Source organism: Podarcis erhardii (assembly GCF_964252035.2).
Source record: "Podarcis erhardii genome assembly, chromosome: 16".
Classification (NCBI taxonomy): Eukaryota; Metazoa; Chordata; class Lepidosauria; order Squamata; family Lacertidae; genus Podarcis; species Podarcis erhardii.
This window is the reverse complement of record NC_138514.1, coordinates 34,684,873-34,699,000: the sequence shown is the minus strand read 5'-3', so window position 1 is coordinate 34,699,000 and position 14,128 is coordinate 34,684,873. Positions and strand designations below refer to the sequence as shown.

At 38.5% G+C, this 14,128-nt stretch overlaps 1 protein-coding gene across 1 annotated transcript in view; it reads left to right on the top strand.

Annotated features, from left to right (window-relative positions):
- BRIP1 (BRCA1 interacting DNA helicase 1) overlaps positions 1-14,128 on the top strand; it is a gene marked incomplete at its 5' end in the record, with an annotated part of 82,350 nt that overhangs the window by 2,055 nt on the left and 66,167 nt on the right. Inside the window, 2 exons of the mRNA XM_081844351.1 lie at positions 782-856; positions 2,597-2,675. Coding sequence (XP_081700477.1) covers positions 782-856; positions 2,597-2,675 — 154 coding nt within the window. The remainder of the gene's footprint in view (positions 1-781; positions 857-2,596; positions 2,676-14,128) is intronic.

Sequence of the window (14,128 nt, the reverse complement as noted above, 5' to 3'; positions counted from 1 at the left end):
TAGGAAGATGTGCTGTGTGAATCACCCCATAGAGCTTCTTAACACTTTACACAGCAATTGTGTTTCACATAAGAAATGTGTAAAGTATGGTTGACAATTGCTGATCTTTAAACATCTAGGGAAAATTGTGGCCAAATCAGGACTCCCTGGGAAGAAAAATATGTTTCTGTTCTGTTTGCCACAGGAAATATCTGTGTTTGTCACACAAAGGGTAAGCTGGCCCTTAGAAATCTTTGTATTGTTGAACATATGCCAGCATAACCTCTTTTGTACTGTTGAATATATACCAGCATAACAGCCTAATTTCATTTTTTTTTAATTTACCATTTTCTACATCTCATCAAAAATATTTCTCCTAAATGGAACAGATGATAAGAACTGCTGAAGTTAAATATACTCATTTTAGAATTCTTTGTTATGTATATTGCATGTATGTACATATAAAGGTAGAATCAGTGGTGTTTTTTCAAAACCCTTTCAGTCCTCCTTTCAATCAGGTTCTTTGAATTTAGGTTACGAAATGCTTATTGCTTTAAGCACTTTAAAAATATTGATAAAATAAATGACACTGACCAGCCAGGTTTATAAGTTTTCATTCCGTGTGTGTAAAATGTATGTAATGGGGCTTGAATATAATGTTGTGTTGTTAAGAACCTGACCCAAGTTGTCCTCAGTGGTGGAAATACATAATAATTTGAATAATTGTGGGAATGCCTCGCAAAATCACTGATTCTTAGTCACACTGGTGCAATATAATAATCAAATCCTGAATTTATTGAAGGACTGAAAGTACAGAGAACATATAAACGAAGAATCGGGAAACCATCTATTAAAGGAGGGGCCAAGTCACTGACAGGTAAAGTTGGAAACAATTTGTAGATTTTCAAGTTTGATTATAGTGGTAGTTATAGTAATCCAGTCGGAATCAGGTTAAGTAATGAGTGGATCTGGCCAATGACTCGTCTAATCTTGCATCCTCTTCTCCATGACACAGTTCCACTGGAGGCTGCCCGTTAGGTAAATGAGACAATTGCCATCAAGTTCAGCCTACCCTCAGCCAGCCCAGGGGTCAGCTTCCTCCTCCTTAATTTTAGTGGTGTCACCTTAGAACTTAGCAAGCAAGAGGATGGGGACAAGATCAGAATTAATGGACCTAGTCTGTCATAGGCTCCAGTTCCACCCACTCCTGCACTCCCTGCCAGCCCCAATGGACACCAGCCTCCAATGCACAATTTCTTCCTTTGCCTAAACTGCTCCAGTTTCTGGGGTTGGTAGCTTTGGTACGCAAAGGAGCCGTGGTGTGCTGTGATGGGAAACTCTCATGCCACTAAAGTGGCTCCAGAAGAGAGGGAGCAGAAATCTTGCAAAATCTGTCCCAGATTCATGTGCAGGGAACTGTGTTTCAAAGATTGGTTACGTGCTTAGTACTGTTTCGCTTTTGATCAAACAGGATACCCAACAAAAAGATATGCTGTCGGCTAGCTAAGAGGCAGCCAGGTGTGTGTCTAAACTACAGCCCTTATTGACTACTACTTTCTTTGTCTTATGATACTTCACATACCCTCTTGACTCTGCTTGAGAACACCAATGCTGTGAAGGCCTGGTGCTTAAGTTGTTCCCACAGCACAAGCAGGAGCCACAAGGTAGCCCCCCCCCCCCCCCCGCGTGAACAGGGACTTCTCACATTTTGTGACAGTGCATTGGCTTCCACCCCACCAGCGCTCTTCTTCATTGCCCCACAGGACTTCACAACAGTCTAGTCGCAGTTTCAGCCTGAGATTTTTCTGACACTCCTAGAAGACTTCCCTAATCAGTGCTAGCTTTTCCCTGACTTTCGTTAAACAAATCTGGGGGCAATTCTAATTCATGCTGGTATACAATATTTTACATTTGAATGGGAATTTCAAAGAGTCGGCTTTATCCTGTTTACTGGAAGCTGCTGTGTTGTTAGCCTTGAGCAAAGCGTTTCCTAAAGAGACACATGTGTTGCATTCAGCAAATGAGCAGGCTGTCCTGCAACAAATAGTTAGCATTTGGGACCCATAAAAGGGAGAAAAGGATTTTTTTTAAAAAATTGGGTGGCACTAACATCTATATCAAACATTAATTACAGCCTGAGAGAGGAAAGAAAACTGGGCTAGAGAATGGTCAAGAGCTACAAAGGTTAAGGAAGGATGGAGTTTCTATATTTGTTAAAAATCACCAAGTGGCTCTTTAACTGTGAGCCTCCCACAATAATAATTAGCAAAGTTTCAATGGATCTTAGTAATACAAGATCTGCTCATCAAACCTATTTAAAACAGGGAACAGCTGGGTATAAAGTGCTTTCTGTATAATGCAGTCATGTTGGGCAAGTCATACTTTTTTATCTTACCAATGTATGTAAGTTTCCAAGCAATAAAATATTGATCCAAATGGCTTGTGCTTTCACGATGATGACTAATTTATTTCTGTTTGAGCTCATGATTGATATTATTGTGTTAAGTGATGAGAGACCAATAGGTTCTCTCTTAAAATAATTATTACACTGTGTGTTTAGACACAGCAAAGCCTTTAATGTGTTAGTTTATATCTCTGTTATTTCATGGTTATGAAGGAGATGCTGAGAGTTCCAGCTTGCAAGTCGGTACTGTGTTATATTCTCTGGAGGTGAGAAATATTGCCTTAAGTAACTGGTAAGATCTTACTATTAATCTCCTTTTAGTGTGCTATTTTTTATTACTACTACTACTACTACTACTACTACTACTACTCATCCTTAACCACAGATTTCCCAATTACAACAATATAAAAACACAAGTTTAAAATCAGTTAAAACAATTTACAATCAAAAGAATAGGGTGAGTCCATATATATCAGGTGTCAAGACTAGGGTAAAGAGATGCATTTTCTGCATATGACGAAAGCTATGTAGTGAAGGTGCCAGGGGAGAGAACTCCACATCTTAGGGGCTGCTGCAGATAAGGCCCTCTTTTGTACCACCCTCCTCCCAAACGTCTGAGAGAGGGAACTACAAGAGGTCCTCTGTTGATCTTAATACCCAAGAGCATCTGTAGGGAAGAAGGTGGCCTTTCAGATATTTGTGATTGTACCTAAGAACTTGGGCATGCCCTGCGGGCAACCTATGTGCTGTTCTCATAAACTATTTTTCAGAATCTCCCCTTTCCCATTTCAAAATCCACTTGTTGCATACCTATGGAGGGCTGTTGTTTGAGAAATGCAATGCCTGCGAAGTGTTTCCAGATTGCAGACATTCTGACTTTGTAATTCCAGAAGTAGTGGGAGAATGAATCCTCTCCTGATGTAGAAAAGAAAATAATTTGGAAACTACGACAAAAGGCTGTAGAATCTTTTAAGGGTTGTGCTTATGAATTTTGTACATTAACGGAAGGTGATCATCACAGATAAGGCGTGACTTGCACATCTATAGGAAACACTGACAGTTTATCAAGCAGCGGTGAAATCATAAGGTAAAAGAGCTCCTGCAGATATTTCCCCAACTATTATATCCCTTGGCTGTTATCCAAAAAGCTACTGTACATATGTATCCAGAGGGAGTTTTGACTTTTTTTCTTTGAGCAGCAGATCCTCTATCACAAGCATGTTTTTAAAAAGCACATACACACACAAACTAATTTTTGAAAGGGGTGTGCTTCAGGGCTTAGTGAAGGTTGTCAAATCTAAAAAGTGCCTAGGATTAATTATGAGGCTCTTTGAGTTGCCCCTTAGGTAAAGGTAAAGGGACCCCTGACCATTAGGTCCAGTCGTGGCTGACTGTGGGGTTGCGGCGCTCATCTCGCTTTATTGGCCAAGGGAGCCAGCGTACAGCTTCCAGGTCATGTGGCCAGCATGACTAAGCCGCTTCTGGCGAACCAGAGCAGCACACAGAAACGCCACAAACAGTATACTTCAAAGTATACCAGAAGGTCAATTTCCTATACCAGCCTGCCCACCCCTCCAAATATTACTGGACTACAAGCTCTCTTCAACCCCAGCTATCACATCCCATGATCAGGGGTAATGAGAGTTGGTAATCCAATATTTGTTTGTTTATTATTTCAATTTTACTATTTCAGTTCAGCGTCCAATACCACTGTTGGCTCCAAATGTACATTATATAGTAGTTCTCATAACCCTATGAACACAATACTTTTTAATAAAGAATATTCATGGAATTCAGCCTTTCCTGAAAATAAATTTAATTTTGTTTAGATCCTTTAAAGAGGAACAGGAAAGGGACAATGTATATAACCATATCTCCCACATTGGGAGACTGAGTGATTGTGGAACAAAATATAATAGCAAAAAATGTGTGTCCTCAAGGTTTTCTTAGGCTTCATAGGTGAAATTTGACCTGCTGCTGTAAAAACTACATTTAGACAGACGTCTGCAATAGCATATAATAAAACCAGCTAACTTGGCATGAAGGATACCTTTAATTCTATGGTACTGTGTGTTTATGAGGGGGAAAGATACACTGAAAGCTATAGTAAAGAATGTTAGATATTGTTGACATACTAAATTGACTTCAGGCTTTTTCTTTTAAAAGAAGAGCTTGAGTGGTTAAAAGATATCAATTCATTAATGCTCCTTGTGATTTGGTTTTTAGTCTAATGAGAAATGAAAAGGCAAGGTGTCAAGTTTGTTTGTGAGCTTCCCATAATGGGCATCTGGTTGGCCACAGTGCTAACTGGATGCTGAAGAAGATGGGAGAAGGTTCAGCAGGGGTGGGGAATCTGTGGCCCTTCAGATGCTTTTGGACTTCAAGGCTCTTCAGCCCAAACAAGCCTGGCCCAATGGTCAAGGTGGGAGGCAGTTGTAGTCTTGACAACATCTGGACAGCCACATGTAGTCCACCCCTGCTTTAAAAAGTCTTGCTGCATCAGTAGAAAGGCTTAAAACAACCATGGAGTAGAGACTTGATGGTTTTGTTTAAACTGCATCTTCAAGTGGGGAAGTACGTATGTACACATTAATTTCTAAACTGTATGCTTGCGTAAGAGCTGTTAGTTTGCTACTATAGATTAGTTCAATTATTAAAAGTTCCACTGAGCCCAGATCTCCCATACAAGTACTGTAGGAGGTTTCCCATTGCATCTCTGCATGTTTTTGTGTTTGCCTTCCTTTCAAATAGCTTCTGCTGGAAGTTGGGGTAACATTGCCTGGTAACACCCCAAATTCAATCCCTGGTATCTTCGCTTTAAAATGGATCAGGTACCAAGTGCAGAAAGGATATTCTTTTGATCTCAGAGAGCCTCTGCCAGTCAGAGTAGAAAATACTGAGCTAGATAGGCAAAACAGTCTGACCAGTGGCTTAAGTTCCTCTGTTCTTTTGGGAGTGGGTTGTTCTTACTCTTTCACACTTTAAAAGGTAAACCTTTTGAGGTTTAAGAATGAATTGTGCATTCAACTTTACTTCAGCAGAGAAGTGTCCCTCAGCTAACAGAATTTGGGGGGGAACGCTGTGCTTCCCAGTAAAATATCAACTAACCATGTCGAAAAAGTCATGAAAACATAAGATGTAGTCCAAGAACCTGGCGCCATCTGTGTTCTCATTTCTTGAGATCTGCTGCTGATTATCCAATAACACTTCCCCTGTGTTTCGCTAGCCGCATTTATTTTTGTAACAAAGATTATTATTATTTTTCTTTCTAAATTTATTTAAGGGCTTGTTACCATTGCTGATTAGATGGTCAGCTGTCGAGGCAGCCACTCTTTATATAACAGGATATTGTTTTGTTCATCATGTTGCCACATTTGGCAAACTTTTAGCTTAATGCGCCTTTTGGGAATACCAGTCTGACCTCAATCTGAGTAAAGCCTTAATAGTCGACGTGAGGGAGGCTTGCAGGAGGTGGCGGCGCTCATTTTTCCCCCTGCAGACTGTATATTTGTTAGCGCATGTTAATCAGATTCATCATTCTGTTTAATAAAGATTTCATCTGCCACGCGAATGCATAATCGGCTGTGTCTGAGTGACTGACCTTTGTCTTGAGCAGATTATGAAAACTGTATTAAGCATCATCGGGCAAAAAAATGACAACCTTATTAATTTGTCCTTTATGTGTTTTTCAGCAGATTGCACCTCATTATTATGCAAACGCATTACCCAGAGCAAGGAGCCCAGAAGTAGCTCATTAACGTTTCTTTCCCTTGATTTGCAACAGATTTTCTATTGGGGAGTGTGCAGGCAATAATTGCTAATTATGTGAGTTAAATTGTACAGTGCCTGCCTTTTTACCCCCACCCCCTTTCTCTTCTCTTCTCTTCTCTTCTCTTCTCTTCTCTTCTCTTCTCTTCTCTTCTCTCTTGGTCATATGTTTTTGAGAATGTAGTAGAATGCTCTTCAGGAGCCAAAGAGTTATGGTAAGGCAGTAGCAAGCCCTAGAAGCTGAATTACGGTTGCATGCCTTCCATTTTTCGAGCCTCCAGTTCCATGAAGCATAATTAGGACAGATCAGGATTATTATTATTTTTATAATGGATGGGCTCATACACAGCTTCTCCTTTTAAAGGAGATGAGAATCAGTTGTCAAGATAATTAATGGAAATATCCATCAACAAGCAAACACATGCAGTGGGTAAAATGTTGCCTTGGAGGGAGAAATCAAATCTCATAGCCGGCTGGATTTGGCCTTTTATTCACCCTCTGTTTGTGGCATTCTTCAGGCTAAACCCAGATTCATTGTTTTATATCCCACTTATTCCCGTAATGGTTTTAAATAAAAGTTTTTGTTATTATTTTAACCAGCTGTCTTTGTCCCTCCCAAAGCCGGCACTGGCAGTATAATTCCCCATGAAATATGTAAGTGCCGAGAAAATTAAATGTGCGGATTTGGCAATCATCTGCGGTTTGACAACTTTGCTCCTAAGTGCGTAATTGGTTTAAGCCGGGTGGTGCTTCATACTTATCCTGAACCGCATCTTCTGTAATCTGTCTGCCACTATAGCTGATAAGACTTGGCCACAACTGAAGTTTTTGCAGCGCCAGAAATGAAATCCTGATCCGTTAAGGGTTTTTTTGGTTGGATTTAGCTTTATAATCTGGTTTAGAGAATTGTGTGAGTAGACAAATCTAGGAGGAGACAAACCTTTCTGAAAAGATATGATGAAAATCATCGGATTGGCTTAGGTTTTCTAACTAAACTCTTGTTGACAGCGTAACCTATATTTCCATCTCTTCCCTTACTGTCTTTCATCTTTGAGATGTGCCCATTAGGCCAGTTTCCAGCTTGAAATTATTTTTCATCTGTGTGTGTGTGTATACATGTGAGTATATCCCATAGATAGTTATAAAAGCACCAGGCAGCACTAATGCAAGCTTCTCTTGAATCCCTCTTAGGATTTGGTTAATCACTTAAATAATACATACGTTACTGTGATTAACAAAACAGGGGTTTTTTTTTATTTATGTGGCAAACATTTCGGCTTCTGCCTTCATCAGCTATTCATGGTTGACCATGGTAGCAGCTGATGAAGGCAGAACCCCCTCAAAAAATTGACATATACATTAGAAACGCAGGAACAGTCAACTGGTGTCCTTCTTTAGAATGTCTGGAGCTGCCTATAGGGTTATAACTGGAAGCGATTGTCCATTTTCCTAAGACAGTAGTGGGAAACCCTTTTCAGCCCAAGGGCTGCGTTCCCTCAAGGACTGCCTTCCAAGGGCCACATACACTGGTGGGGGAGGGGGGAGGGAAGGGTGGCGCCAGGACAAAAGTGGGCAGAACACCCGGAGGAAGTCTTACATTGGTCTAGTTGGCTACTTTCCAGTGAGAGGAGGATGCTGGATTAGATGGGCCTTTGGTCTGATCCAGTATGGCTCTTATTGTTTGTTAAGACGTGAAACAATGGCATCAAGTTACAAGAAAGGAGATTCCAACTAAACATCAGAAATAACTTTCTGACAGTAAGAGCCGTTCAGCAATGGGGCGGACTCTCGGGAGGTGGTGGACTCTCCATCCTTAGAGGTTTTCAAGTAGAGGTTGGATGGCCATCTGTCATAGATGCTTTTGTTGAGATTTCTGCATTGCAGGGGGTTGGACAAGATGACCCTTCAGGTCCCCTCCAACTCTTATGATTCTATAACTCTGTGACAGTCATTATGTTCCTATGACACAACTCAATAGGATGCTATGCAGTAGCTCCATTGGAAGCAAAATTGGCTTTCTCAGATTTCCCATTCATTTCAATAGGACCTGCATATGAGATGTTCCTGCTAGATCAGGTTGTATCCCTGTTCCAGGATGAGTAATTACAGTTTAAGAAAATGAAAAGATCTAGGGCACAGTTAAATACTCAGCCCATGGAAATTGAGAGGTCTGAAAAGTGCCAAATTTTGATGGCATTGTGCTTCTAATCACCTTTACTTCCATGTCAAAGGGATGCGGATGGCGCTGTGGTCTAAACCACTGAGCCTCTTGAACTTGCCGATCAGAAGGTTGGCGTTTCGAGTCCCTGCAATGGGGTGAGCTCCCGTTGCTTTGTCCCAGCTCCTGCCAACCTAGCAGTTCGAAAGCACACCAGTGCAAGTAGATAAATAGGTACCGCTGCAACAGGAAGGTAAATGGTCTAGCTTCTGTCACAGTGTTGCATTGCGCCAGAAGCGGTTTAGTCATGCTGGCCACATGACCCGGAAAGCTCTCTGCGGACAAATGCTGGCTCCCTCGGCCTAAAAGCAAGATGAGTGCCGCAACCCCATAGTCGCCTTTGACTGGATTTAACCGTCCAGGGATCCTTTACCTCCCCCCCCTTTTTTTTTTTACTTACATATCCTATATTCTAATAGCAAACTCATTCTCTGAGTGCCAATTCTCATGTAGCTAAAACAATGTCCTTCACTCACATCTCCTAGCAGACTTCAGGGAATAATGTTTTGCAGAATTTCAAAAACATTACAACAGCCCAACATAGTTTAAAGCCTACTCAGTGGCTACAGATCATCAACTCTCTGTTGAGGAAAGGAAAACCAGGTGGAAATGGGGGCAGGGAATGGAGTATCCTGAAAAAGGCTCAGGTGGCTGCCTAAGAACCCTCAGCCAGGAGGAAGCCACATAGAAACAGTTTGTTGTATACACACATAACTACAGCTTTTTGTTTGATTAATTGGCTCATTTTTTTAATTGGCTCAACTGAGAATGGTAACATTGACTAAGAGAGCAGTAGGCTTTTAATGTTTTGTTATTTGTAGCAACAAACCATGATAGCAAGTACCACTTTAGAAGAAGCATTCTTTCTCATCTGATAGACACTGGGGAATAGCTCTTCTAAGACAATGTGATGTGTGTGTGTATCCTCTAAAAGTAAATGTGTTTTTTCCTTAAAGCTATTATATTTCTATGAAGATTAATTGATTGATCAATTAACTGACTAATATAATTAATCAGCAAAGATTTCTTCGTTCATGTGATATAGCCCAGAGAGAGAGATTCACAGTGTCCGCTTAACTTTACCATATTGCCATATTGAATTTTGTGTTTTACACCCAAAATACTGCATTCCACATTCATTTGATTTTTAAATTAGAAATCTCTCTTACAAATACATAGATGTATACAAAAAGCTAAGTCAAATAAGGACTTCTATTGGACCCATCCAATTTTTGAATGTCGGTCACCTTTTCTGAACATTTTCTAAATAGAATTATCTCTAGGAGACACACTATAAACATTAAAGTAAGCAAACATGCCTCTAGAGACCCTGAGATCTTATTTTGTTTAGCCATAAACTGCATTTTTAAGCAGAACCCAATGCAACAAACAAAAGGAAATGTTCAGTGCTACTGTACGTCTTTATTAAAAATGTTTTAATACTGAACTCTCCAGTAGCAGCTGGCCGCGCTTCTGACATTCCAGTTCCTCATTTCTAATTAAGCCTTTTGATTTACAGTAAGACTTATGAAGCGTGCTGAGATGGGGGAGCGAATAAGCTTGTTTTGGGGTTTGGTTTGGTTTTTTGTTACTTTAACGCATTGTATGGTTATTTTTGCCTGAAGAAAATGAACTGGGTGTCCCCCCGCGCTTCCAATTAAAGCAATCTTTTGGTGCAATTTTGAGGTGGTTGAATTAGACGCAGCTTCTAGTAGGTTCTGTATTATGAAGATCTGCTTAAAAAGAGTTCAGTAGCAGATGCTGAGATTACAAATGCAACATTCTAATTGTTCTGTATTCTAATGAGAGCTATTGTCGCCAGCCAGTATTTTAGAACTGTTATGATGCAGTCCTGGACGCAGCTGCCGCTGACCCCTCAATTGCAGCATTAACAAACCCCTCTTTGTTATCACTATGGGAAATTTCCTAGCTGCTGAGGGTGTGATTTCAACACAGAATGGCATTCATGTTTGGAGTGGAGTGTGGGGAACCTTCACATTATTTTACTTTGCTTTATTTACAGTGTTTATAGGGCACCCCATCACAGGGGTTCTCAGGGCGGTATAAACTAAAGCAGATTAAAAGGCTTGAGAAAATTAAAAAATATATATTTGCCTGGTGCTTAAATCATACTAAAATAGATGCCAGACAACTCTCTTTTCTCTGAGTCTCAGGTTCAGTTCCAAGCACCTCCAGTTTTAAAAATGAGTAGAAGGGAAGATGAATAGAGCCAGCCTTGTTTTATTTGTTTAGAGAATGGAAGCTGTCACTAGTATTTAGGGATTTTGGAGAATTCAATTAAAATGGAAAATGGTATTGGAAATTATGTCAGTTTGCATGCCCATCTGCAAACAGGAATGATAATGAGGCAGGCGAATGTGATTGGTATTCATCGTCAACGTTCCCCTGCCTCCAGTCCTCAATTTGCTTGCCATCATTTCCCCCCAGTACCTTCATGAGAGCACCCCCAGGCCCTAATGAAATGAATGACGTGGACTCTCCTAACAGTAACATATTATTAAATTTGGCCATGGTGAACAGTGCGCCGAATAACATCATTTTTGTGGAATCCAAAGTGCAGCAGAATGAAAACGGTGCTGTGTGGAACCGATATGGGGCGGAATGGAAAGAGATGCCCTTTTTAAAACTTTGATTGTAGCGCACTTGTAGCTGCAAAGCTTCTCTATAAGCAAGAGCAATCGCCGGGAGGAACTGTCACCCAGTGATCAAGCTCTTGCTTTGCATGCAGAGGTTCCCAGTGTTAGGATGACTGGCATCTTCAGTTAAACAAGGATCAGAAAGCAGGTGATGGGGAAATGACCTTTTTTTGCCTGAGACCCTGAAGAGCTGGACTCAAGGACTGAATACTCTTGTGGCATAGATTTTGACTGGACAAACAGCACTCTAATCGGCACCTGGTCTGGAAGCACCATCTAAATTTCCCACAATGCCCCAAAGTGGCAACGCATCCAAGTCACTGTGGGTAATTTAAGTAGCGACTTCAAGATTTAGTCTCCTGGCACTCATCAGAACATTGTTTGGTTGTCTGCCGCTGCCGCCAGGTAAACCCACCAGGTCTCACTGACTGTTGAAAAGTATTCCCTCAAGCGTTACTTCATTGCTTTATTTTTGGACAAACTGTCCAATATGCACAGTAGACCGGGGCGGTATGTTTCTGTTGTAGTTTCCAAAACACCATCTTGTGCTTCAGAGAGGGAAACATTGCCAAACTCTGCTGAGATTGAATTTCTTTGTCAGTCGGATGTAATTTCTGCAACAGAAATTCTATCTTCGAGTGGTCGATACAAGAACATTTGGAAGTCATCAGGCAGACTGTAATAAATGATTCTAGTCCCAGGCCTCTTTTATCAGTATGAGTTGAGAGGATGGAGATTCCTTCTCTAAAAAATAAAATAAATTTGAACTTGCGGTATGATCCAGCCAAAGTTAATAACTTTTCTAGTCAATGGGCTTTGGTGGGTGAAGTGTTGGAGTTGTACCAGAGAGATCTGAGTTCAGACCCCCCACCCAGTTGTGAAGTTCGTTAAGCTAGTCTTCCTCTCTTGTAAGGTTGTTGAGAGTGTGAAAATGGGACAACTGTGTGATGATGCAGGATAGAGCATTTTCTATGGTGGCTGTCTGCTTTTGGAATACCCTCCCCTTGCCAGCTTGCCAGGTTCCAATATTGCTGTAATTCTGGTACCTAGTTAAAAAATAGATTAGTTTGTTCAAGCATTTTGAAATGTTTTTACTGCTTTAGCCTGATTTGCTTTTTTTCACCTGCCTATTCTGGTGAGTTCAGTTATTGAAGTTTATGTATAAATTTATTATCTTTTCTTTTCTTTCTTTCTTTCTTTCTTTCTTTCTTTCTTTCTTTCTTTCTTTCTTTCTTTTCTCTTTCTTTTGCAATCACTCGTAGCCGAGTAAGATTGTCTTCCATAAGCACAATTTTAACAATGAATCCATAAGTGAGTGTGGGGGCCAATTCTGGATCCATATGTCCTTCCACAGTGGGGACACTGGTTCCCAGGTGGGAGTTGATCACGGTGTATAATATAATATAATATAATATAATATAATATAATATAATATAATATAATATAATATAATATAATATAATATAATATAATATAATATAATATAATATAATATAATATAATATAATATAATATAATATAATATAATATAATATAATATAATATAATATAATATAATATAATATAATATAATATAATATAATATAATATAATATAATATAATATAATATAATATAATATAATATAATATAATATAATATAATATAATATAATATAATATAATATAATATAATATAATATAATATAATATAATATAATATAATATAATATAATATAATATAATATAATATAATATAATATAATATAATATAATATAATATAATATAATATAATATAATATAATATAATATAATATAATATAATATAATATAATATAATATAATATAATATAATATAATATAATATAATATAATATAATATAATATAATATAATATAATATAATATAATATAATATAATATAATATAATATAATATAATATAATATAATATAATATAATATAATATAATATAATATAATATAATATAATATAATATAATATAATATAATATAATATAATATAATATAATATAATATAATATAATATAATATAATATAATATAATATAATATAATATAATATAATATAATATAATATAATATAATATAATATAATATAATATAATATAATATAATATAATATAATATAATATAATATAATATAATATAATATAATATAATATAATATAATATAATATAATATAATATAATATAATATAATATAATATACCGCACCCTGGTATCAGTATTAGTGAGATACTTGAGATATTTGGAATAACTTCAAATAACATTTTGCATACACCTGTTAGGATTTTCTTTCCTAACAAAATGGAAGGAGTCTTCCTCTATCAGAGGAAACATGCAAGCCAATAAATTTGAAATTCCACTTACTTCAGTGGGGAGAGTTTGTTTTACTTACTGCACTTAACAGTCACCCCGTAACTTGCCTTCTCTGAGCAATGGACAAGAAGTGTCAAATCAAATTAAAAACACAATGACTAAGATGCAGTTTGATTAGCAGCATTGAAACAATTAAAAGGAGCTAAAATCCACACCAAGCTGAAAAGCTATAACCTTAAAAAAAAAATGGGAGTGTAACAGACGTGTCAAAACTCAGCAAAATGGGATGGAAAGTATCAGATTTTTAAAGCCTGGGAGAATTAAGAAAAAGGTTTTGCCTGGCACCTGAAAGACGTTCACAAAAGACTTTTTCAAGTACTCTTGACACCATGCACAGTAATTGTGCAAATGGGGGTCAGAGGGATGAATGTGCTAGCTCCACCCTTAAAATGCGCAGGAAACCTTCATGAGTGCAGGAGGCTCCCTGCTGTAGCTATCATGCTCATCCCCACAGGGTCCCCCCATATGATTACACTGCATCAGAACACCGGGCAAACCTCTTCGGGACTTCCGTAAACAAGGGGCCACTACTGAGAAAGCCCCATCTCCTGTGACCACCCTCCATATCTCAGATGGCAGGGCACTTTGTGGCTGTGCTGGCTGCAGCTGATGGGGGCTGAAGTTCAGCACCACCTATGGACTAGTGGGATTTGTTATGGCAATGACTTTTATGACACCATCAGATGTCCATGTCATCAGATACATGAAGTGTTATTCTCAGTTGC